Source organism: Syngnathus floridae, chromosome 3 (genome assembly GCF_059516105.1).
Source record: "Syngnathus floridae isolate MCC-2025c chromosome 3, RoL_Sflo_1.0, whole genome shotgun sequence".
Lineage (NCBI taxonomy): Eukaryota > Metazoa > Chordata > Actinopteri > Syngnathiformes > Syngnathidae > Syngnathus > Syngnathus floridae.
Genome location: NC_142415.1, coordinates 21,612,884 through 21,640,243, shown reverse-complemented (window position 1 = coordinate 21,640,243; position 27,360 = coordinate 21,612,884). Strand labels below are relative to the sequence as shown.

The 27,360-nt window shown below is 40.7% G+C and overlaps 1 protein-coding gene across 1 annotated transcript in view; it reads right to left on the bottom strand.

Annotated features, from left to right (window-relative positions):
- LOC148401119 (protein kinase C-binding protein NELL1-like) overlaps positions 1-27,360 on the bottom strand; it is a 93,456-nt gene that overhangs the window by 45,865 nt on the left and 20,231 nt on the right. Inside the window, exons 4-8 of the mRNA XM_088371589.1 lie at positions 21,835-21,985; positions 16,351-16,521; positions 5,609-5,705; positions 2,453-2,525; positions 2,032-2,114 (exon numbers count right to left, since the gene is read on the bottom strand). Of these exons, the coding sequence (XP_088227715.1) occupies positions 2,032-2,114; positions 2,453-2,525; positions 5,609-5,705; positions 16,351-16,521; positions 21,835-21,985 (575 nt within the window). The remainder of the gene's footprint in view (positions 1-2,031; positions 2,115-2,452; positions 2,526-5,608; positions 5,706-16,350; positions 16,522-21,834; positions 21,986-27,360) is intronic.

Sequence of the window (27,360 nt, the reverse complement as noted above, 5' to 3'; positions counted from 1 at the left end):
TATCATATTGTGCATATTCTCTTATATATGGAAATTAAACATTAACACGCCTGTGGTTTATAGTCCAGTGTGGCTTATATATGAACAAAACGGAATTTTTCCCGAATTTTAGCAGGTGGGGCTTATATTCGGGTGCGGTTTATAGTCTAGAAATTACGGTAGATTTATTCTGGGCAAGATTTAATCAATAGTGAAAAGAAAAGCTTGGAGTTAAATACATTCATTTCCTATGTCGTTGTGTAGTCCTCACACTTTTCAGAGATACCACCATTTTTTTTTTCTTCAATTAAAATATTGACTTGTTTAAGGTTGCCTGTAGGTCAAACTATGCCGGCCTGCCTTACTTATTTTTCGTAGGTTGATAGGGTCAGCTATGGAGACGAAGAAGTCTAATTAAATAGATGGAAGGAAAAAGTTGGTGGATAACAAGTTGGCTTCCAGCAGTAACATCTGCGTGTCTTAATTCAACTTTTTAAAAACGATTCCGTATTCTAGTCCGGTTTCAGTCGATTTTGTGTAATAGTTTTCAAAGACCATAATCTGAGTTACAGGAATACCGGAATATAAACAACAAATTTTATTTATTTTAATTATTGTCCGAAAATAAGTTGACTTTCTGCATGGCAAGCGTGAGCAATATTAATCTATATTAAAAAAATTAATTGAAAAAAAATTGGTCTCATTGCTGTATTCCATTTTCATGCCCTTGTATCAACATTGCTACGCATTTACTTATGCTAATTCGGACCAGCTGGCCCCAGCCTGCTATTTATGAGAAAATAAAATCATGAGTGTGAACAGTTGAACAGGTTGAGAAAAATTCATGAATCAGCATAAGTAGGAACATATTGGTAGACCAAAGTGATTACTCGGATCATTTCAAAGCAAGGTCCATAAACACATAGCAGGTTGCTCAAACGTCAATTCTCGAAACACGCTCAGAGTTCAGATTGGCATCGATGAATGGATGAACTGATCGGTGAAGAGAGAGAAAAACATTTCATTTCGAGGCATTCCCATTGGCTATTGTAGGGCTGCGTGAGCTTTAAAAAGCAGCCCAGTCAAAGCCCAAAACAAAAGCCCCACATTTGAAAGGTAAAGCATCAGCCCCCGAGGCTCCACAGAGGAATCACATTCCAGGAAATCGTGAGCGAGCGGCGTGCTATCACACGAGTCGAAAGCTAATAGACGTGTGACTCGAGCGGCTGATACGAGAGGCAAAGGCACTCTGGCATAATAGTAAAATGGCAGGAGAAGATGGAACTCTTCAATCTGCACACTCTCCTCGTCAATCCAATTCTCTGAGCGCATGAGATTCTTCATAATCCGTTGCACAGGCATGCTATATGCAAATGTCGAAGGAATCAATGGCTCGAATCACCTCTGTCTTTTTCACACGATAAGAAAAAATTCACCCTTTGATGAACTCTTCAAGTCCCACCACTAAAAAACGACATTTGGAGATGATCGGATCCTCCCCCCGCTGTGACTTGTATGAACAAATCAGGTGGCATGAACGGAAAAGGAGAACGTGTCAAGAACACAGCAGGATGGTAATGTTTCGTCGTAAATATTGTAGACTCGAATTGTGTGTGATTGTTTCAGAGAAATCAAAAATCAAAAATGGCTACGCTCGGTCACGGGAACGCAAATCACACACACACACACACACATAGATAGAAGTCATATATATGTGTTAACATGGTCCCGGCGGCCTGTCTGACAGATGAAGAATCTCCGTCTACATGTAAGCCGTATGTGGAAAGGATGGCCCTTTAGTTTCAGAAGAGCTCACTGGAACCGAATGTTAATAAAACCAACGAGCCGTACGGTAGGAAAAACCGGACCTGTGACGCACCACAGAACCACCTCAGGTTTTTGAACGGAATGACTCCGTTTTTTATTTTGCTGTCTTCTTGTGGGGGTGACATACAGCATTGATACTTACTGTATTGATACAAGAACTTACATTTTATGTACGGTGAACAATATTGGATATTCCTTTTGTGCGAGGCAATTGATCGTGCTTACCTTGAGGGTCATCTTTGCAAGTAGGTCTTGCAGATCCATAATGCCTTGCACTAGGCTCAAGAAATCACTACAGGTTGGACAGGCTGAAAGAAAGAGCGCAGCAACAATTGAAACAGCTGATCAATTGTAAACAAAAGCTAAGTCTTACACTCAGTTTAACTCATTCATTGTCAACCTAGTTTATATTTTTGACTTCTATAACCGTCAATGGCACTGAATGAGTTAAAAGAAAAAATGATTATGGGCCATGATAAGTATCGTGGGGGAATGAACTTTCCTGAAGAAGTAGGGCAGGGGGAATGGATGGCACACTTTTTTTTTTTTTTTTGATGCATGATATTGGTGAGCGCCATCCAATTTCACAAAGGGAACGTGTTCGTTTTACTTGAATGTACTTTTGAAACATCTGGTGGTTACTTACTGCGGTTGAGGTTTGGACACTGGCTGATGTAACCGTTGGGAGCGAAAACAAACTTCACATCCTGGATGATACCCTGGCGAGGAGAAAGCGAGAGAGCCACTGATGAGGTTTTTGTTTTTTATTGATGTTTATCAGTAGGTGTCTAGACACATTAGAGGTTGAGTTTCACATTTCGATGAAATCATTTGAAAGCATTTCATGGACATTTCATTAAGACATATTTCTTCCTTATTTATTAGACGGGAACTGTTGGAACTCATTTCGATGATGACGAGACAAGGCACAGGTAAGGCTGGAAAAAAGTCCTTGAAAATAACATGGAGGAAAAAGAAGCAAGTGAAGATGCTGACCAGTCTGCCAATCATTGTGAATGACAAAGTACAAGACGGTCCTTATGATAACCGCAGGGGGGGAAAAAAAAAAAAATCACTATCTTTAAGGAAAATGATAAATCCCCCTTATGCGGTGTCCAACAATTTCTCCTTAAAGTGTGTCGTTGAGAACATTAAAATGTGTCATCTGCTTGGGATATGAAAAGTCATTCACAGTGCATTTGGGTGGTCTTGAGGCTTGACTCACTAGCTTGTATGAGAGCCATGAGACTAACAGGATTGCAGCACAGATTGCCCACACAAATTCTTTCACACACACACACACACGGGCTGAGCACTGGCTGTTTCAGAAGAGGTTGTCAGAAGTGTCAGAATAAAAATGAAGGTGTAGATCTCAGATGTCTATCCAGTAATCTAGAAGCGCTGACCATACATCAGTGTCTACGATTAGGAGATAATTCAAGTGGAGCCCTGAAATACTTTCTTCCTTCCCACACCATGCTGTAAACAATACGCATCGCCATCTTAAGATCAGAAATACGAGAATGCATTTGTAGAAGAAAAAATTGTTTCAACGGGCTGGTGAATTTTGTTGGTGTTGGGATTTATTTTATGGTATTTATTTTATGGCAGTTATCATTTAAAATATTTTTTTTGCAAATTTTGTTGTTATTTTATGGTATTTATTTTATGGCAGTTATCATTTAAAATATTTTTTTCCCGACTCCAATTGAGTGACATCCACATATTTAGTACTGTAACCTTTTCATTACATGGGAGGAATTTTATTTCTACCTGGCTAAAACTGTAAGAAAACCGCATACGAAAGCCCGAGCCAAGATTCTAACCCAAAGCCTCTCAGCAGCAAGGCATGCATTCTAACCTCTACCCCGCCGCGCTGCCCACTTAAATAAGAGATGAAGAAAATTTGTAATGTATGAAAAAACATCCAATTTCAAGCTGGAAGTGTGTGGGCGACTAAATGTGTTTTAACTTGTGCTAGGAGACGTGCTGAGCTGAACAAAAACATGTAATCATTTACTCTCAGTGGTGCGAATTAGGGCTGACGATACAACTCATCACCATTAAAAGTTAGAACTTCAAATATAGTTGTCTGCTGCGCCGAGATAGTTTCACCAAAATTGACCCGTGAGTTGAACGCTGTTAAGAAATATTTTAAATGTTTATTGTGGCTGCTGCGGGGCGAGGCTTAAGGGAAGCATAAATGTGAGTGATTAAGTGCGAGTGTGTTTGTGTTGAAATGTTTTTACATGATATGCTGGATTCATTTTTAATCATTATTTTGTGTATTCTTATTCTTATTTGAACGTGTTGAAATAAGCCACCTCGAAAATGAGATGGAGGATATCCTTGAAAGCAACAAAACAATTTATGGAGGGACGCAAACGTGATTGTTTGAAGTGAAATGAAAATGTGTCAGATGGGAAAATTGATTGTCTGAATGGGTGTTTTTCACGATGGCTCCTCAAATCAATCATAGAAAAATATTTCAAAAAATGTTAGAGCTATTATTTTGAATTTGAAAACAAAAACAAACTGACAAGCCTTTTTCTTCAACCATATTTCAAGTTATATGGCTGCATTGCCAAGTTTATAATCTATATATCAAATTAATATTCCTCATTAGAATGAATCAAATTGCCAGTAATCTGTTGAAGCCGCCACAAAAACATTTTATTTTTGTTTTGTTTTTTTAAATAAAGACATTCAGCTGTGTTGTGTTAAAAAAAACACTAAGATGACAAACAAACAAATGTAAAGCAATAAACTGATTTTAGAATGTGAGAGGCAAAATCTTGGCTTGCAACATAAGACCATAAAAAAAAAAATTGTGACAGCTTAGAACTCATTTTGGGTTGCAACAGAAGACCAAAAAAAAAAGTAATAATAATTTGTGACAGCTTAGAACTCAAGAAATTCAAAGTGCCTCTGTATCAGAATACACTCTTCTGACCTGCTGATTCGTAACTTGTGAATATTTAATATGTAAGAACCGATAGCAGTAGATTGAACACTTTGACACTGGAGCAAAAATCTGAAGTTGGTTCTCCGATAGTTGCGTCAGATTGGGTTGACTCTTCTCCTACTATGACAGCCCTTGCAGCACACCGAGTAGCAGGTTCACGATTCAAGGTGTTACAAGCACACCTGTCAAGCAACATGCCAACCCAGATCAGTTGCAAGGGGAAATTTCCGCTTTTCTTCCATCACTTCACACAAACCAGTTTCCGTCCCATCTGTCTCTTTGCTGACAATCACTTCTGCATCGTGAGCACGAAACAAACCATGGGTAGAAGACTGCATGATTTAGCTGAATCTTTCAAGGCCAGAGCTAAAGAAAGAAAGATCCCCTTTAAATCCCGCGCTACAAAAAGAAGTAAAGCAGGAGCAGGCATTGGGGCGGCAAGACTGCGGCCTTCACAGCAAAAATAATTTACACCCAGCAGGGATTTTAGCTAATCGATATGTAAGAGAGTGCAGGGAAAAATGTCTATTGATTGGGTGGGCAGGGCTATGGGTTAAACAGGAACAAAATCATATCTTTGACACAATCTGTCATGTCCTCTGCCTGCTCGGAGCACACGCGGTGGGCTGAGAAAATGAGCGGTGATTAAAGATCGACATCGTAATGAGCTTGGGAGTAAGAGTTTCAGAGCACACACCGCTGAGGAAGCCCCCCCTCGCTACTTCTTCTAGCCCTGTGAAAATCTGCCCAATTATCGCAGGCAACTGGAAAAGTGAAGCAGGCGAAGGTACACCAAGGAATTGCGTGACTGCGTATGCATCTCCTTGCAAGGCTCACCTTGAATAGGCCGTGCTTGTGGCTGTGCTGGCCCAGCCAGACGCCACTTCCTGGGGTGAGTTCCATCTGAGGAGGGTCAATAACGCGCTCATAAATCCTGTCAGGACAAAAGACAAAAAAAATGATTAGATAATTGAAAAAAAAAAAATATATATATATATAATTTTTTTTTTAATTTATACATATGAATATATATATTTTAATATACATATATATAAATATAAATATATATTTTTTAATATATATAAATATATATATTTATATTCTTATTTATTATTTCTCTGTACTTTGTAATATGATCTCCTGATTTTTAGCATCCTTTACTACAGGGGTCTCAATGTCTAAATACGGTGAATAATTTCGGATTTATTTTTAATGTGTGTTATTTATGTCAAATCACAGTATGATATTTGTTGATTCTATTGACACGGGGGTATTTCTTAAAGCATGGATGACTTGCTTGCCGAGAGTAGAGTGCTGCTACTCTCCTCAAGCATGACTTCTGGGATTTGCCTTTCCATACAGGGTATTGATATCTGGACATGAGTAGTAGGCTGGATTAAGCAAGATTACTGACAAAGATGTAACAGGCTTTAGTGTTATCAAGGCAAAAGAACCTCAACAACAAGACTGTTTTTATCCAGCTTTAATACGTAGGCAGGTGCTCTCCAGTGGGCCTTGGAAAGGATACGGAGCAAACATTTGTCACTCAAAACGCCCGCTGTGAGACACATTCATAGCGGTATGGCCTAATTTATCGTGATGGTCTCTTTGTTAGAGAAATGGGCATCTTTCAGCGATATGTTTTCGTAAGAAAGACCAAAATGGGAGATTGTATAAACTAGGGGTCAACAACTGTTGAGACACCGATGGTTACTGGAAACATAAATCACGTGATTGATTTATAGAGATGGTTAATGATTGACACGTGGTAATGTACAATCAAGTGATCTAAATAAAAAATAAATCCACATTGGGTATGTGTTTTCTTAAATATCCCCCCCGATGGCCAACCAGGTTTTCCACAGTTCATCATTTTTGTTGTGTATTTTTTTTCCTTGCTCTATTTTGTCCAATAGCTAATTGCCTCTACTTGCAATTTTTAATCCACAATTCAACTTCTAAGGAATTCAGTGAAGGTAGTGTAGTTATAATTCAAAACACAACACAGTCATGAAAAAAAAATATATATAAAGCTCAATTTACTGCTTCTGGCAGCAAACAAAGTCACAAAGCAAACATTAAAGCAACTTTTAATTCTTTACCAGTATAATCTTTTATAAACATAAAAGCTTAAAAATGACATTTTAATTACTTGTACACAAATGATGTCTGGAATGCCATAAAGTATTTCATTTAAAAGTGTCTTTCAACACACACACAAAGACACGGCACAATGAAACATTAAAAACCAAATTCAAAACACATGAAACATCAAAGTCTGGTGAATTCCAAACAGTGAGGAGCAGCGCGACTCAGTATCCTGGTACATGGATGACTGGAGAAACAATAAGGATATAAAGCTGGCCAGCGTGTTGACAAGAACCTAATGAATGGCCTTTAAAGATAGCAGAAGGCTTTTGAAATGTATTCAAATTAATTGCCAGCAAGAAGTGTTTTAAGATGGCGGTGACGTGGTGAGAGGAGGTGGCTCAAGCCGTAGAATTCAGGCCATGCTGGGAGTTTAGGCGGGGGATTTGTGGGTGAAACCAAGACGATTTGAAGTGCCATAATTGATCCCGAAGGTGACGAGGCTGTGAGCGAGGACGGTAATGGAACAGCAGGTGAGCGAAGGATGAAGGTAGCGCATGTAGAAATGGAAGTTTGATTGAATCGTGGTATTTATGCGGCCGTGAAATGAAACACTCGGATTCGTGGAGTGGGAAGAACGAGGAAACAGGGCAATGGAGAAACTGTTTGCCAAGTGTAGATTTTGACCCAACTAGAATCCATTTAAGTTTGAGAAAATTTGCACGCAACCAGGAATGAATTTCAATTACGTTGGGATTGCTGGAGGTGTAGAATTTGATGTCATCCACCTTGTAGGATGTATTTGATTTTGCTGATGGGAATGAGATACGTGATGAAGAGGAGGGGGCCTAGAGTCCTGCCCTGTGGAACACTGGAGGTGATTGGGGAGAGCTGTTGCTGAGTGAATGGTTAAAGTTGAAGAAAATGAGAGCAGCCAAAAGCTGGGAATTAAATCAATTGGATGGCAAGTGGGAGATGATGTTGGGGGACATGGTGGCAAAGGCCATACTCTGATCAAGCAGAAGAATGATGATGATTAAACTAGATTCAGCTGCCAGGAGGAGGTCATTAGTGATTTTTATTAAGGCAGTTTCACGGCAGTATAAGTGGGTGAAAAGCAGACTGGAATTGCTCAAACTGACTGTTATGGGTTAGCTGAGAATCAATTTGTGAGGCAACTGCTCTCGAAAGTAGTTGGGATAAGGATGGAAGCTGGAAACCTTTGCTATAGGGTGACCCAAAATGATTGCAATTGCAAATTTTTCTTAATTATGCTTACGGTCTTATTATTCGTTAAAGTATTCCAAAGGATAACAAAAGAAACTTTTGGTGACTTTTGTTTTTCTGAAAAAGAATTGGACAACTGAGTGGAGCAATTCTCGCAGTATAAAAAAAAAAAAAAAAAACACTTTCCATTTAAAAAAAAAAAAATTATTAGCACCCACTCGTAGTATCTCTACTTAGCTCAATAGCTTAGTCACTTTGCTAGGGTAAATTTATTCAGCGTGTATGAAATTTAATCAAAACATTCATTTGCCTCTGGACATCGGTTAAAATGTTGCCCTGACGACAGCACGAGCATGCAAGGCCAAAGTTGCAAGGGCAGTTTTTTTTTCATCATCATCATCATCATCGTCATAAAAACACTGATCCGTGGAGGGCAATGGACATTACATCTAACAGATAAATCACAAAAACCTTTTTCATAGCTGTGGGGGTTGTTTCAAAAACAGAATAGAGGACAAAAGGTACAATTTGTAAGCCGGAAAGGTCAGCAGTGCAGGTAATTGGCCATAATAGCTCCATAAAAGTTCCTCGGTATACTGTAAATCAGTTTATGCGTTCACCTCAAGCGTGTTATTAGTTCGGTTAAACTGTATTCTTATTTAACATTAGGTAAAATCTTTGCAGTAGAAAATGTGTGTGTGTGGGGGGGGCTACTAACTCCTAAAATTGATTTAGTAAGTCAACAAAAGTTGGAGTCAAGGAAATACTGTGATGTCATTTGACATGTGACATTTATGGGTCAAATGCTATTTAAATGTTCCCGACTTTATCTTCAATTCTACATTGTGTGGATGCGTACATTTATACATGATCTATTTTTTGCAAAATGTTGTCGAGTCTGCAAAAGCTGTCACTGCACTAAAGAATGTCGAGGTGAGGTGATTTTTACTCTATTTTGTCTCCCCCAAGCTTCCCCTATTGTCAGCAGCTAAGCAAAAGTGACGGGATTCGCATGGGGCATGTTTGCATTGTTTGACGTTACCAGCGGCACCCATCAACAGCTAATTACACAGGATGTTCACCAGTCGACGCACCGTGGAGTATGATTAACAATGCTCTTTTATCACCGTGCTGCAGGTTTCACTGGATGGGCTACCAGAATGGAAAGCACAATTCACCAGTTTTTTGTTTTTTTTACATTTTTTAAAGGTGATTGCAGCACCCACCAAAATATTTGCCATAAAAAAAAAAAAAAATCTATGAACATCCAAGTACACCCATGCAACCTTGTTGGGATTATTGCAGTTTCTAATTCTGTTTTATAGGATATTAAATGAATTAAGAATGCCCAATAGTCTCTCAAGTATTAATTCCCTGGGGGTTCACAAACCTTTAATCAACAATCATAATAATTTCTCATAATTTTGCGGTTAGGTCCAAACAGTGTCTTTGTATATTTGACAATACATTAAAGAACTTTAAAAGCTTCAGAAAAAAAAAAATGTTACGTCATTTTCCTATGAGATTAGGAGTGCAGCCCAGCTTGCTGGTCAATAATTAATTTCAGGCACTTGGACAAACTGTGGAGCAGAATCACACGTATCATTCCATTCAACAAAATAGGGCAGCACTGCTCCACTTTTACACATGTGCTTCTCATGACCTTTATCTGTGTTTGTGTATGTTTGAATGTGACCTACATCTCAATTTAGATGGTAGAGGCAGAAAGGCAAATGTCTTTGTGATTGTTCCTGATCCTAATTAATAATAATAATGATAATAAAAATGATGATGATGATGATAATAATATGTATAATTGTATTTATAATATATATATATATATATATATATATATATATATATATATATATATATATATATATATACATTGGACAAAAATGGCAGCAGATGCACGGAAAATACTCCGTGTTGTTTATGGTATATTATGTGAAAACACAAACAGCTGCTTGTAAAGTCTGACTTGAAATATTGAAGCAGCTGCCCCTTTTTATGTGTTACTCGTGACAGTCGTAACACAGCGAGTCGGTGTACACGCCCAAGGCCACCTGTGTCATCACGATGCAACATCCATATGCTCGCTGTCTCGCGGCTGAACCTTGAGTTAGTTTAACATAAAAGCATCCACTTCAGTTTTCACCTCAAGCATAGTGTTCCGTGGCAGTGAAAAGAAAAGAAAAAAAAAAATCAAGACAGCCTTAATATCAAGCAATCAGAATCTTATATATATTTTTCTGTGGACTCAAGTTGGCCTATTGAAAAGCTTCTCTTGACACTAAACATAAGGTTGGAAGACGGAATAGAGGCAATTGGCACATTAAACGGCAACAACGCCTTTCAGAACAAACTTGGATGCAAACAATCTTGAGAATCACAGCACTGACAAATCATTGTGGGATTGTGATTTACGTACACATCAATACGCACAAGGCTGCTCATTATTCAGCTGCTGGCTTCTACTCTAGTTGTCAAGTCACGTTCATTCACCCGTTTTAGCGAGCATAAAGAAAATAGACACTTTCATCAATGTGATCAATTCACTACAAAACACTTTTTATGGATTTTTTTTTTTCATACATTTCCCCCAGTCCCCTAAAGTGAACATAATTTTGTTTGTGAGCATTTTCTGAAGAGTTGAGGGAGTTGAGAGACAACTTGTCTGACGTAACATATTTTCATGATTTTTCTTCACCCTTTGGCTTTGGATGTTTTATGAAAACTCAAGCAAAGTTACCCAAACACTTAAATTAATACGAGAGACAGAAAAGTTTTCATAAGAATTTCATGTTGCGGATTAGGAGTGAGCTTGGTGTACTTTTTCTTTCCTCATCTTTTTTGGCTGCATCTAAAGCATCGCTAATTCAGACTCTGTCATTGCAACCCAAAGCATTGATCGTCGATTTCAAAAGGGTATTCGTCAATCTCTCGTATCCTTCTACTTCTAAGTACTGTGTGAACACATTGAACAGTACCCAAATACAATTCTGTGGTTAAATATACAAGCATAGTGGTTTGCACCAGTTACGTAAATCCAGTGCAAGGAAATAAAACCGATTCTTAATGAAGATGTCACAAAAAGTCTTTTTTTTCCAACGCAGAAAAACAGGGCACAAAAGTAAGCCGCAATGACGAGTCTGAAAGTAGAGCATATGCAATACGATAGCAGATGTATCATGTTTAATGGACAAAATGACCCAATTCGACGACTTGTTGCCGAGCGAGGACGCGACTGCATTTACTCGCTGTATGGAAATGAAGATAGATCCCGATCAGGTGTCCTCAAGTCGAGTGCCTGCCTCCAGAGACGCCTCCGATTTTTTTCTCTCTCTCTTTCCTGGGGCTTAAGGTGGTCTTGATCGATAGATAGGGCATCTGAGAAAGTAATTTCTAAATACATTTCAAGAATATCAACTAAACCGCTGCAGGAGCTTAACTGGGGCTACACAAATTTCCAACTGCTTCTTATCTGGAGGCTACTTAGCGCATGACCTTATCTGCTAATAGAAGCTCCTGTCCTTTTCTGACAATAATGGAACTGGAGTTATTTTCTTTTCAGATTAAAGAAAAAAAAACGATGGAAAGTCTTGTAGGGAGTGTATTTATGTATCCAAGTGTCCCCTGAGTCTCCTTGTCACACCTTCTACTATGCCTCATCACCAGCAGGGAGCCCATATTTGGACGCCTGCCTGGCTGGCTGGCTTGGCGCTCTTAATGACACACTCCATCACACCTAACACAAGACAACAGTGAAACAACCTCACACACACATACAGTCGGAGGGCCGACAAAGTAACTGGAGCAGCAGGCTGATATAAGCTTAGCGGCGCTAATGCCAGCTGAAGGCTGATAGAGTATCCGTTTCATTGATGGTGACCTGGGTGTGAGTAGCCATATTTGTCACGTAACGACAAGTTTGGGGAACTGCTTCTGACGCCTGGTGATTGTGAATCAAATAATTATGAAATCAAGGCTGGGGGGGGGGAAAAAATAAAAAATAAATGACGCCACATACTTAATCCTCATCAAAAGCGGTTGGGAAGCTTTGATGAATGTCGTCCCATCGGGCAAATGTTCATAATAGCTTTGTAAAGCGATGAAACAGAAGAAATGGGACAGTGCTAGGTTTTTGGTTTTCAACACAAAAATTAAAGACTCAGTACCAGAAATTTATTCAAAACTCGTTTTTTTTGTAGCCGAGTTCTTCCAAATGCAGAGTGAATGTTTAGCAAAGTTTAACAAAGTTGAAGTAGACTCCTCAAGCAGAATATTTAACGACAAAACTGTAACATACAATTAGACATATCGATTAAAATCAATAAATTTGGCATTTTTGAACAATTTTTGCATCAGTTTCTAACAATATTCCGTCATTTTTCATTTCTTGTTGAAATAACCCGATTCGAAAAAAGGAAGAAAATCAATTCAGCATCATCACCCACAATAATTTCGTTCAACTGCAATTTTAGCATTAGCCTAATGCTCCACAGCAATGAAAAGATCATAACGTAGCTGATCTTCACATTACGAATGTTTTGCTAGTCCGATACGCTGGGTAGCAATGGAGAGGAAAAAAAATATATCCGAGCTCACTGGCATCGTAAATGAGGAACGCAGAATGTCATTTTATGGCTGCTGGACACAAAGGTAATACAACATGCATCATTATGAGACTCTCAAGGTGGCTCGCTCGTTCTCACTTTCTCTCCTTCATTAGGCAGTGACGCAATGAAACTAACGTCCTGCAATTCAATGTTTCATTTTCATGATTCAAAAGCAAATTGTGACCTTATTCGTCCTTGCACGATGGCAATCAAAATGTGATATTACTAAAACTGATTTGGAAATCCCTGGAGGCAAGTTGGCAGTATCAAAATTTGACAGCGCCAACCTGAGGGCGAGCACCTCTCCTTGATCATGTAGCACCTTAAACCTGCCGTTGGCAATACACAAGGGGGTCAGTAGTTTTTTCCTCTGCATTCCATTAACATAGAAAAAAAAACGCCATTTATACAGTAGGAGGCACCGAGGACCACCACTAAGCCGATTGGCCTATCATGGCTGAAGTGGCCCAGCCGTAGCAGCAGGGTCTCAAGATGGCGTGCCTTCAGGGGCAACGTTCCGCAGCCAGAACACACAGAGCAGAGCATTAGCCATGCTGGTGACTGCTACAAATATGCAAAGCTTAAAATGGCTTGAAATGACTATTGTGCAGCGGGGAGAAGCACAAGAGTTTTCATGACAACACATGGTTCTGCCTGGAGACAGTTTAGCGCATACTTTTGGCCACTCAGACCATGTATGTGGAATTAGATTATGAGTCAATATGACCAGTTACAGACTTTTGGAAGACTCAATGATGTCAACTGATGCTAATCGTCATAATAAAACGCTCGTTTGATGCTTAGAGGTCTGCTTCCAGTTCAACGTATTTTGCACTCAACCTCCCGCGGGGGACTCCAGCAAATCAGTTTCGGCTTCCGCCGTCTCAAGGACTGCACTCCTCTCTCATCCGATTATAAAGTGAACGAGAGGACCTGCTTCAATTAGCTGCGAATCAACTCGGCTGTGGTCACGCCCACAACGGCAAACACAATTTTTTTCAAACTGTGTCAAGATGTGTGCTTCATAAAAAATACCAGCACTTGCTGTAGACTACAAAATATTTCATATTGTGACCAATTATATAATGAATTGTTATGACTGGGAAAGCACATAAAAATCATATTCAATTTCAGATGTGGTAAATCTAAGCTTAAGGTTGCATTAAAACGTCGCTCAAGGTGTCTGATACATTTCAGGAGATGATGCCAAGTCATTTAGCGTGTACATGACCTTTATGAGTGTGACTTTTTAGATGAAAATGTCCTACACAATGAAGTCACATTTAATCCATCTTCTTTCACTGATAGAGCATTTTGCAATCTTAAGTGGGCCCCAGAGGCAAAGCCGTGAGCAATATTTTTTTTTAAACTGATGAATGAAATGCTGTTAGAATAAGTATGGGTTGAGTTTGAGACATTTTAGACTTTGAGACGGAGTAATCGTTTGATCCACTCTCGCAAAATGAGCATGTTCAGAGCTCATGCTGCACCCCAAGGAAGGAGCCTTGGAGGAGAAACCAAGCTCTACGTTGAGCTTGGCTTTTATCGCACTTTTAGCAGAACATTGTCTAAACTTAGTTCAAATAAAGGAGCTGGCATGGGGAACTGAGCATTAATGAGCCCCACGGCTTCGGCCCTTTGGGAAACGCTAGCCAGTGTGCACACAAGTTGACCTTCTGCGAGTAAGAAGGACAAAGACAAGGTTGCGCAAGACGGGCGGAGTCTACGTCATTACGATGATTAGCAAAACAAAACAAATGCGAGTCAGAGTGACAAGGATATGCGAGACTATAATGGGGGTGTGCCACTAATTCACTTTGGAAAAATATGGAGATGCATTTGCATAATGCGATGGAGTACTGTAAAAGCGTGACCTTGTCCGTGCTCCGTAATAACACTTTTGGAGGTAATGTCACGCAAATGTGTTTGCGTGATGAAAAAGGCCTACAGCGAAGAACTAGCATCCAATAAACGCATTGTTTATCCGCTCGCTCGTAGCCGGCTGAGCAAGATGGATGTATTCATTTCCGAGCATATTGCGAGAGGACTTTCCGTGCCCATAAATAAAACATCTGATGAAGAGCCGACGTTTGCAGGTAAAATGGTTGCTTTGCTTATTTCAAGCACTTTTAAAGCCGCTACTCATTTTACATATGGTCAGCTATAACATGATCACAGAAATGGAGGCTCATGAAAGCTAGGTTAATATTTAAGGGCATGATAAGCAACAATGTTGGAAGTCTGAGCAGTGCCATCTATTAAGTTGAAGCAATTCAGTCAGGATATCCTAAGTGGAAAGCCATGTACATGATGCCATGCAGGCACTGGAGGCTTGTTTTGTTGTTAAAATGACAGAGTGGAATCTGGTGTTGACAGGGAAGCAACACAGTGACGCAACGTGGAGGAGCAGATGATCCACAACCCCGGAAAAGTTTCCCTGGGGGTCACATTAGACTAAAGCGCTGAGCTGATCATTTGTGATGACTTGTTTTCAAAAAGTCATTCGCCAGCAAGCGCTGTCACCTGCCGCGACCGGGTCACGGTGAAATGCAGATTAGTAACAACGGGTCGGAGAAGCGAATGTGTCCAACCCTTACGCTGATGCTGCTGCGCACGTGTTTCGGAGGGGCTCGGTAACCATGGCGATTTTCACCCATTGATTCACAGCACCATGCCGAAGTTAACAATGTGATGTCTGAATAATTCTTCTATCTGGGGATCGATAAAGTGTCTGTCTGTCTGTCTATCCAGCTAGCTGGCTAGCCAGCTAATTAGCTATAGTAGGACTCAGTAAAGAGAATAGTACAATGTATCCTTATTTTTCAGTTAAAGAGGTGTTTTTTTTGGGGGTTGAGGCTCGTACAGTCGCCGGAATTCCAACCCCAAACATCTGAACTGCAACCGCTTATCAGCTTTGCTGCCCAACAACTGCAAATTAGCATAAAAGTCTGGATCGCGTTTTAAACAGTTATGTTTTGATCTCTTCTTTTTAATAGCCTCCCAGTGCCGGCTTTTATCTCCCGAATAGAGACGGCGAGCAGACGTTGCAGCTATAATTAATCGACAAAGCGCTACCCTTATGGGAGTAATAGGCATGTGGGAAAAAAATCAATCAATACTACAACATAACCCCCTGCGAATCATCCAACTTTTCATTCGAGATGGGTGACAGAGGCATTAGCGCTTCTCGAATTTGCACCGCTCGTTGGCTGAGTGGCTGTCTCGCCGCGAGTGCGTCTGAGGTAGGACAAGTGACGGCTTTCGGACTCTGGGGGGTGGACGACTGAGAGGGATCATAAGAGCGTGTTTATAGATCAGCTCTGACCGAGAGCTCTTGCAGAAAAGGGCTTTGACCGTCCAATCGATGAGCGATTATATCATTTTTAACTTCCACTTTATTATGGGGTGTGTGTTCCGGGTGCACCACCTCAGAGAAGCTTTAAGAAGGACCATTCCCATTACATGAGGTGAAATTGGTTCTTAATATGTTATGTATTCCCACAGCCGACGCCGTTAACAACCTGTCACTTCGGAGACAGCGGCAGTCAAATCCAGAGCTGATAATAGCCAATACTCATGAGCCGTATCAAAGTGGCAGCAAGGAAACGAGGACTTCAAACGAGGTGTTGAGTGTTTGAAAGGTACCTGTTGCAATCCACGTGCAGCAATAGGTGGGAGGAGCTTATAGTGAGGGCGATTTTGTGCCACTGGCCATCAGCAAGACGATAAGGGAAGGACTCGGTGCGGGGCTTGCCCTTGAAGCGGTAGTGGTAACGGATCTCCTCTCGAACGCCGCTGCTCTCCAATTCAAAGTAGCTAACGGGGGAAAGGAGGAAGGTCAGAGGTCATTAAACCACAAGATTTTTCATGAAGTCTACAATTTCCTAGCTAAACTTTAACAGCGAGTCAAACTCAGCATAGCGCACACACAAAATGAACAAAATATTCCCCACGCTGGTTTTGTGTCTGTCTAACTTCAGGCACTTGACCCGTATTCTTGCATTGTGTGCAGCCTCATCAGCTACGCTGAATTAGAGGGCAGCCAGCCAGCTGCAGCGGCGGCGGCGGCGGTAATGGCGGAGCTGCAGGCTCTCAAGTCATGGCATTTTAGCTTGCCCGTGGCAGCTGATGACCTGAACAGTGAAACCTTTGGCACAACACCGACATGGGAAACTACAGAACCGCTGTAAAATGATTGATAACATACAAAACATTTCCCCTAAGCTAGCAGCCTCCTTGCCAATTCAAATATACTGAGCTGGACAAGAACGCAGACACAATGGCGTTGGAGCCGAGCCCATTGAAGAGCAAAAGCTAAAAGAGTATCATGCATATTAATGAAGAGTGAAAAGTGTACCCTTCCCGCAGAATATCAATGTGGGCTACGCTGGAGCGGGACTGTTTGGGAAAATTGAATGAAACAGAGAAGAAGCAAACAGTATTCAAATGTAGCTTGCACGAATACGAAGAGGACAGCGACTGACTGTGAACCTGGAAAGAATTTGGTTTGGAAAAGTCAGAAATGAATAAATTCACATTTTAAAAGGTTGGGGTTTGCGTTCCAGGGTGTGTTTCCATCCAATACAGAAAGTACCCAAACATATTTTACAAATATATGTACTATAGGAAGGAGTGTCTTTTTCTAACCAGAAAACAATAAATTTATCAGGATAAGGCAAAATTAATTAATTAAAAAGGAAAATAAATTAAAAAAAAAACACATGAAAATAAATAAATAAACAGGAGGATGCCGAGCCAATCACGTAATCAAGAAGCTCAACCCTCGTGACACAGCTATTGACGGCCCACCAGCCACCCCCTCAGCTCAGGCTCATAATTACACCACATGAAGATTGCATAGTTCATATTAGATCGAAACACAAATAGATTATGACGAACAAGTGCTTTGACTCAAAACAAACATTGATTATCTCAAAGAAGTGTATTTAAGAGGAAGTTGTAGCAAAGTGACAGCGTTCCTGCAGCCCCAACGTGTGTCATTGGCCATCACAGATAAAAGGGGATGTAAATAAAGTCAAGGCAGGCCAGCTCGAGCGCCAGTCATCAAGCAGCGTGTCATCATTCCGAGATGAAATGAATCCATCAGCGTACGGCCGCGCCGGGCGCTGACCCGACAGCTCGTCTTCATCGATGATACTTGTCAGCCAAAAAAGCTTCATTTGCATTGAGTGAAGAAGAACGCCATTATAAAAGCTCTCCGGTAACAGCTCAGTTGATGTGAAGCCTTTTGTCAAAAGTTTATGGAGGCTTCGCTGGATTCACACACACCTTCATCTTGATTCAACTGGTGAAACAATCCAAAGCCATAAAATCCACTTCACGGCCGCCATTTGTTTTATAGAACATTTAGTAGGAGCTGTTGTAATAAGGAATATTTAATGAGGGGGAATAATCGACTGGCAAGGTGTAATAAACATGGGCTGACAGAGAATGAAAAAAAGAAAATCTATTTTAGTGCCACTGCACGGCACTAAATTTAACATTTGTAGATTTTAAGGGACCAATTTGGACACTGCCCTTCAGTTCCTCGCCGCTTTGTCCACGTCGTATCGCTGCTTGTCAACCAACTGCCAGCAGTTTCTCACAGTCTCAACATTAAGAAGAAAAAAAATCTGCTTGTAGAGCATTTTGAGCTAACAAGTGCTCATCTTCCAAATGAGCGCATTTCATTCCTCCGGGAAAAAAAAATTCCACTGCCGGGTGTGCGGTATATATCATCTGCGCCCTTTCCCTTCAACTTCGGTGTCACACATCTGCTTTATGGAGGGCAGATGACAGCCAATTATCCGTTCGGAAAGGAGGCGGGGTCAACACACATTGGGACTTGTCAATAAAAAGGCTGACTGAGACAAAGCAGAAAAAGCGCACATGCCGTAAGTGGTCATGATACATTGCAGCTTTAGATGTCACAGGAAGAACACGCTTGATGGACCAAGTAGATATCTTGATTACATCCTGCGGTCAAGACTGACAGGTGCACCCGTCTTCACTAACTCTATCGGAGGTTTATTGATGAGTTGAATTTCAGGACCACCGTTACAGACAACACCACGGTGACTATTTTCACATTGGTCTCTCTCGCTACTACTCAAAGAGATGTCGGCCATCTTTGAAAGATTGTCCCTGAATTTTTCATGACTAAGTACTCTTAACTGACAAGCGAACCTGCCCAGAATCATCAACAGAGACGAGATTCTCCCAACGGAGGCAGGATGAAGGAGATTTGAAGCGACTCTCGCGAGCAGCGTCTTCAATTACGCAAGTTGGAGGAGCTCTTCCTGTTGACAAGCGACATCGTCGAATGCTTTCAAAAACAAAAAGGAACAACGGGCTTTGAAAGGGAAAGAAAAGCAACATCTGAACGCAAATGTCAGGTATCGATGTCGAGCCGTTCCAAACGCCGGAGAAAAGCGGGCGACAATTGATGACCTTTCTATGTTTTTACCACGAACGGCAAAGTTGAATGAAAAACGAGAGATCTTCAGAATTTCCAGAGTAGCACTTCAACGGATCTGCGATGTTTCTTTTGCGTTTGAAAACTCAGAGCGGCGGAGTAGCTGAGCTTTGAATTTGTTTCTCACAGCCACTCGGTAACAATAAGCCTTACTGGGCTACTGAGGAGAAGTGCTGGCTGGACAAAAATTGTTCTTGCTAGGTGTATTCAGCACCAAAAATCGCTACAAAGAAGCGAGGAAAGGGTTTTATGATTTTGCAGCGGGGTCTGGGAAAGGCTTGCATTCAAAAGCTGTTTGACGCTGAGCAGGCTGAAGGATGAGTGGAAATTGCCGTTTCCTTGTAGGCGAGCGAGCAGAGAAGGTGGGCGGGAAAGGAGGATGACAAAGGGAATTATGGCGCGGCCAATATGATGGAGCTAGCTGTCGGGCGGATGGTAGAATGGAAGCTCTGCGTTCTAATGGTAAAGAATAGGCGCAGACAAGAGCTCTAATAGGGCCTTCAGAGAGGATTCACGGGTTCACGGAGGAACACAAGTCAGCAGCGGCGCGTCATTTGAGGTTCTGTCCATCTCGCCGACTGTAATTACCTAGCTTGGCGACAGTAAACAAAGACTGATGAATGGTTTGGAGTGTCTTTCCGGGATATTTCATGACCTTGAGGTCACTGTTTACAATGAATAACAGTTTGCTCATATTCAGATGAAGTGATAATCATATGTCTAATTGTTACCAATATTTGTGCCTCTCCTATTTTCTGCTGTTTTGACAGGTGGATGCTCCTCGCGGCCCTTGTGAGGATGAGTGGTGCAGATGATGGAGAGGGAGGGAGGGAGGGAGGGAGGGAGGGAGGGAGGGAGGGAGGGAGGGAGGGAGGGAGGGAGGGAGGGAGGGAGGGAGGGAGGGAGGGAGGGAGGGAGGGAGGGAGGGAGGGAGGGACGGACGGTCGGACGGACGGACGGACGGATGTAAAAACTGGTTGTCTGGTCATCCCTGTTTAACGGAGCACTTCTCAGAATTACAATCATTGTGTCAGATAATAGAAGAATGGAGATGGAAAAATAATATAGCGAATTAATTCTTACAAAAAAAAGAAGCGTGGTTATTGTGTGTAGTTTTGCCTTTTTCTTGAATCTGAACATTAACACATCCGGTACACACAAAGTCACACGTTCTCTTTCACTGTGCGAGTTGTATGCTTTTTAACAGAACAGAAAACATCTACCTTGAGAGAGAAAGGAGAAAGGAGAGAAAATCAATTTAGTTTGCCCTTTAAAACAACTTGTACAGTTTCTAAGGGAGCTGGCGGTCAATTCATTGGCGCTACTCATAAACGTCTGACAGATATGAAACAATCAGTCTGAGACTTACTTACAAGTTGGGCCGCCGCACACCATGTGACGGGGGCTCGAACAAGTCTAAACTAGACGATCAAAAAAATTGTACACTAGGCAATTAGCAATCGCGAAAAGGCAATGTCACAAAAGTTACTCTCCACTTACTTTTTGCGATTTCATTTCAGACGTAATTTAGCCAGACAAGGCCATCGCCATTTGAAAGCTTAGGCCTTGTTGATTTTGTACCATTTCATTGCCCATGGCTCGCCAATTGAAAAATTAACTGCCGGCAAAAGGTTTTTCTGTCCTCGAATGTTGTTCCGAGCAATTTTATGGCCATCGCGATATACTCCACCGTGCTTTACAATTCACGCCAGCCATGGCTAGTTTCTCAGAACCAGAACTCTTCTTGACAAAAGGCCTGCTATTACTACCACTGATGAAAAGACCAAACTTCAAGAGCAAGGTACGAGGCAGCTTTATCACTTCTACAATTGACTTTCCCCGTCTTTGTGCAAACGCCAGCTCTCACAGCGCTGGATGGTGACAATGAACTCAACCCACTTTATCGACGCCCTCAGTTGAAGTTGCATGAGAATTAAATTACAATTAAATTACAATTTAAACAACCACACAGCCTTGGCTTTAAAAACAAAGCATGGTATTCTTAAAACTAAATTTGTTGCCTTGAAATTCATCAATATAAATCAAAATAAATAGATAAAAAGTAAAATAATTATAATAAAATATGTATTATTTTTTATAATAATAAAAAGAAATAAATAAATAAACCCAGATTTTTTTCTCTCTCTCTCTCTCTCTCTCTCTCTCCCGGGACGAAGCTGAGAAAACATTTTACAAAATATTTTGAAATAGCAAATAAAATGCTGGTGAGTTCCACAGATTTCTAGCGGCGCTTAAGCCCCGCTTTGAAATACAAGTACAAGTTGAAGGCATGTGAGGTGCAAGGCCATTTCCTGGATTGCGTGCCTGTTTATACAACATCCTGCGATAAGCATTATCAGCATGCTTACAATTTTGACTCATGCAGACACAATAGACAGAAGCTTATCTCTCTGGCTTAGCATCCCTAAACGAGCGCTGACTGCGTCATCGCATCCACTACTGATCTAAAATGACGGGAGACTGATCTTTAACAGCCGTCTTAAGAACACATCGACACTGGCCACCTGCAAACAACTCGATCAAGGGGGGGAAAAAAAATCATCTTATTACAAAGAGTGTCGTCTAATCCGTTGCAGTCAAGTTGCGCCAGAAAGGATCTGGAAACAAAATGAAGAGGATTACAAAAGGATTACCTGTGTTCCGACTCATGGATGGAGAATATGACACCCGATGTTGAGGACTTCTGTTGGATGGAGGCCAAAAAGGTAAATTCACTTTTTCTCCTGAATAGCTGCATGACTTTCTCGGTGATGTGCGCCGGGGCTTGAACGGCTCTCCCAACATCTAAAGAAGGAAAATGTAGAAAATTAGACGAGGTTGTATACAGCTTTCTTGCCAAACATGCAAGGAACAAATGTTAATCTCACAAAGGAATGCAATCATAATTGTGTGCTTTCTTAGTTTCCTTCCTAATAAAGGCAAAATGTTTTTTTTTGTTTTTTTTCATTTATCAATTTATTCATTTATTGACTTATTCATTTATTTATGAATAAGGCAAACTTTTTGTTTACTTATGTATTTATTCATTTCTGATTTATTCATTTATTTATTTTTATTACCTTTGATTATTTTTTTATTGTACATTTTTATTTTTATTATTTTTTATTAACTGTTATTTATTTATTATATTACTACAAACAAGATGACCTGTCAAGTCACGGAATTCATAAATACACTCAATATATTTTGGTGCATTGTAAAAATTCAACTTCTCCTTTTCCGTTCTATTTTTAGATGACAGATTTGTTGCCGAGCATGGGCCAGCAGACTCCATTTTTTGCAGATCACTCAACGCTCTGGCATCTGTGCTGTGCCAGAGTTGAAATGCCTTTGCGCCAAACTATATCCGCGACTCCTCAAAATGTTTTGGTCTATATTCTCTTATTTTGGCAACACCGGCACATAAAGCTCGCCAGCGCATCAAGTCCACGGCAGAAAGTCCCTGAGGAGCTAGCCTGTTTTCGCATGCTCTTGGGGGGCTTTGCGGGATCCAGTTAAAAGTTTAGGCTGGAGCTAAAGATACAAACGACTGACTGTGACTACAAAAACAAAGGAGGGTAGCATATGGCAGTAGGGCTGCTTTAAAAATCCACCAAGGCACAAAGAAACAAAGACCAAAATGAATGCCAACTGCAGTTGGCATGTCACGTTGACTTCAGCAATGGGGGGGGGGGGGGAGATGTTTGATGCGGCCCAAAACAACAACTGAATAATGTAGTACTTCTGCGCGATATACAGCAGAATGGCAAGAAATGTACAACAAGGCTTTTAGAATAGCAAAGAAAGTTAACATTCTTCGTGCAAAACCAAAAGAGACAGAGAGCAGCACTCGTCTCAAACCACTGTCAAGCTTTCAGCACGCCTTGGCTCACATTTGAAAAAAATCTCTTGCCTGATAAAAAATTCATAAAATCCGAATGGATAAAAATTTGATGACTCCGTTGAAGAGCGAGAGAGAAGTAAATAACTCGTATGTAAACATGAAACGCAAAACCTCATTGTGCCAGGTAATTGGTGTCATGTGGCGCATCACTAACGAGGCGCAATCTCGGGAGGTTGTCATCCGACGACGTCGTCAACTCTAAGCAACCATCCACACATTCGACATTGTTGGATTCTTGTTAAGCTGTGAGAAATTAAGGCCGCCCCGTCTGAGAGCGCTGTCACTTGAAGAACAATCAGGCAGAGCCTTGATGCCAAACCCAGCGGAGGGAATACTGCTTCAAGAAAGCCCCTGCATTTTTGTTCTCTTCAGAAGTAAAAATGTTTGTAAACTAAAGCTTAAAGCTCCCTTTTCAACTTCTTCCTTCCACTGCTCCCTTTGAACATAAACTGTCACTTTCTACTGCATTTTGTGATATACACCGTGTTTGTGTGTATGAATAACGTGGTTTAGTTTTTAATGAATGTGCAGAAGAGTATCTGAATATAATTTAATGCACAAATAAAATCCGCTCCTCAACTATAAAAGCTTTGACGTGAAAAAAAAAAAAAAACGATCACAGATTGTGATTTCCGCAGGGATCCTTTGAGCCTGCTTTTTTTTTTTCCATCCCTCCATTGTGCATGTGCATGTAACTTACTTATTTCCGGCTTTTTTTTGGTGCTAATTGCAAATTGTTTTTATATTAAAAAAAATAAAAAACCAACATCATCATCATCATTAGGGAAATAACTCGTACATTGAAATTTAATATAATGCAGTATATATAGAGTCTTTTGTTAACAGCAACTCTCCACAGGACAACTCCCCCACACACACACACAATATCTACAACTCGACAACACAACTGGCTCAATCTGCCTCGAACCAACATAACTATTTACATCAGCATGACACACACACCTACTATAAATCCTCCCAGTGGGAATTACAATGTTCGCTTTTTATAGGTGCTGATCGAGAGATAGAGATTTTATATTTCATGGTCATTCTCAAGGACGGGGTTGTGATTTGAACTGAGCTAGGGTACAGTATTAAAATCTGATCTTAATGTTTCCTCACCTTTTTTTTTTTTTTTAATTAAAGTTGACAAATTACTCCCTCTAAATCCAAACTCAATCGCCTTCCCCAAAGCGGATCTAACTGGTCAGCACAAGGTTGCTTTACATTGTGACTTATCTCAATGATTCACGCTCTGCACACTTGAAAAATGCCAGGAAACCGGCTCTCATCCCCAGAGAAGCCGTAAACGACCACGTCATTAAATGTCCGCCGAAGCAACCGATCGCCAAATGAGCTAATCATCATACAATCAAGTTGATGGGCAGGAGCCTTAATTGGGTCCTCACGATGTTGATCACGCCAAGAGGTTTGCGTCATTTCCTAGCGGGCAATGTTATCGAGACAAATGGGAGGCTAAAAAATGTGCGGCGTTGCCGAGCAGCACTGAGAAATGCGATAAGGACGGCCGTGCCAGACAGGGACAAGACACACTGAGAGATAATATGGGCAAAGGTCACCCTGAGGTGCACTAGAGGTCATCTCATGACTTGTAGTCTCGCCAAAGACAAAATAAATAACACAGCCATTACATGTGAGAACCTCACATTCAATGTGACAAAATGAAGATGTTCCACATCTAAATCTATCAAAAAATATGCTTTGCATCTGTCTTGCAGGCGGCAAAATATTATTACGATTGGGAATGAAGGCAACAAAATGGGGAGATCGAGTTTAGCACGTCTGCCTCACAATCAAGAGATCCTGCACAGCAGAGGAGATTTTAAAATGAGATGTTTAGAGGTGCCGAGTTGACAGCCGGCCCAAATATATTGCAGGCGTATTAACATTTTCACTCCCACATTGATGGATGACATATGTGCGAAAGTCGAAAATGATGAATGAACTGCATCTCGACATACACATTAACTGTAGCAAGATGCATTTCTTTTTTTGTTCTTGCAATGCACACAATAGAAGTGAAGCTATCCTCCCCTACACTCTGAAAAATTAATTATTCAAAGTTGAAAGCTGAAAATGAATCACAGCTTATACAAATACCATTAATCATTTCATCATAGATTATATAGGTCATAGGTGTCAAACTCAAGGCCCGTGGGTCAAATGAGGCCCACAATATTATTTTACGTGGCCCGCTAAGACAAATTTTACATCGACTTGATGTCATTACTAAAATTACAAATTGTTTTCACTTTTAAATATTTGAACAATTTTTATTAGTCTCTGATTTTAAAACTAGTTATTCATCAGTTGACGATAATAAAATAAGTTAGGTTATCATCATGGGACACCAACTGAAGTAAATGTTGGTACTATTTATAAACGAATGCATGACTTTCTCTTGTTTGCCAAGATAAATGATTTATGGGGAGGGGGCATAATTGGGTAGATTTCCAATTCCTGAGGCGGAGTGTCACAGTGACATATTAGCAGTTCTCAGTCATTTTGCATTGTCAAGTTAATGCTTCAAGTTTTGAATGAGCCTGAGTAAAAAAAAAAAAAAAAAATCTGGTGAGGTGGGTGAAATTGTGGATAATTGTATCAGGGGTGGTGTTACATAAGCATTCATTTTTTCTTCTGTAACTCACACTATAAAAAAAAACATTTGCAAATACAATAAATAGAACATCTGACGCAGCAAATAGACAACAACAGTTTGTTACGTTGTGAGATTGACTCGGGACCCAAAAAAAAAAAAAGATCTTGTCACAGGAGCAAGTTTTGAAATATTGCTAACTCCCTGTGGGATAAACAAGTGAGTTCTATTGTAGTCAACACCATGGAGTCTGCTTCTTAAATCTTCCAGAAACCAAAACAATCGTCGTCTCCGCACGTCTTTGTTCTTCCAACCGGTTCTCCGGCCTTGTGATCCATTCACTGCCTCATTAATGATTGTAGTCTACAGCGGATGTTTGGTCTGATCAGACATTCCCAAAAATGTTGTTGCTCAGGCATTTGAATTTTAATGAGAAGATGCAAACGTGGGAAAAGCCTTCATCGCTTTCATAAAAGCGCCTCTCACTTTTCAGCCCTGTGACATGACAAGCCGGCAGTAGCCCCTTCACTTGTTTTTTTTGATTGGTTTTTTTTTTTCGGTTTCATCTGACAGTCGGGTGCTTCGGTGTGGAAGTTTGTGTTTTCGTTTTCCAAAAACAGTGAAGACTTAACTCAGTCACTGCCAGTCCAGTTAAAAACGTTGACGTCTATCGTCATCAATGGTAGTGAATGAGTTGCATATGCCACCTTAATTTTATTTTTTTATTTTCTTTTAATGGCAATGACTCAGAGGTGCTGTCTAATCACAATAATTTAAGCAATGAAATTCACCTACTTAGATAAAACTGCTACAATTTGGTCCAGTCTTTGTTTAAGATGACTTGGATCGAAATACTGACCTTTTTTGACTTTGTTAAAATACGATGCTAATGGAGAATAAATGATTTGGAAGTGTAGCTGCAAACTGAAAATATATCTACATTTTGTCCCCGAGATATTTACAATATGTCCTCCGTTTCAGTATAACACAGTCTATCATTACCCGTTTCTCTTTTTCACAGTCAAGGATATGTGAGCTCCTTTAGATGCTTTACGTACTAACAACGCTTCAGCACTTCAAGTTGGGAACAAATGTCTTCAGCCTTGAAAGGCAAGTATTTCCACACTTCCAACATGAAAACCTCCCACACGGTTTCTGTAAGGTGTTGCCACACACACACACACAGACAAAGAGCGATATGTTTCCTCTATGCATCAGTGTGATGCAAGTTTAATCCCGAGTACAAAAGTTGGAGATTGCACCTTCTGCCTTCAAGCTGCCAACCACTGAGATGATCAATTCACAGCAAAACAAGCAACAAGATCAACTACAATTTGAGATGGGGAGACAGAAATGGAGAGATGGATGGAGAGACGGATGGAGAGATTGAGAGCTAGAGAAAGAGAGCTAGAGAAAGAGAGTGACAGAGAGAGAGAGCAAGAGAGAGAGAGCAAGAGAGAGCAAGAGAGAGAGATGGATGGATGGATGGATGGATGGATGGATGGATGGATGGATGGATGGATGGATGGATGGATGGATGGATGGATGGATGGATGGATGGATGGATGGATGGATGGATGGATGGATGGATGGATGGATGGATGGGAGATTGAGAAATAGAGAAAGAGAGATGGATGGAGACATGGATGAAGGGATGGA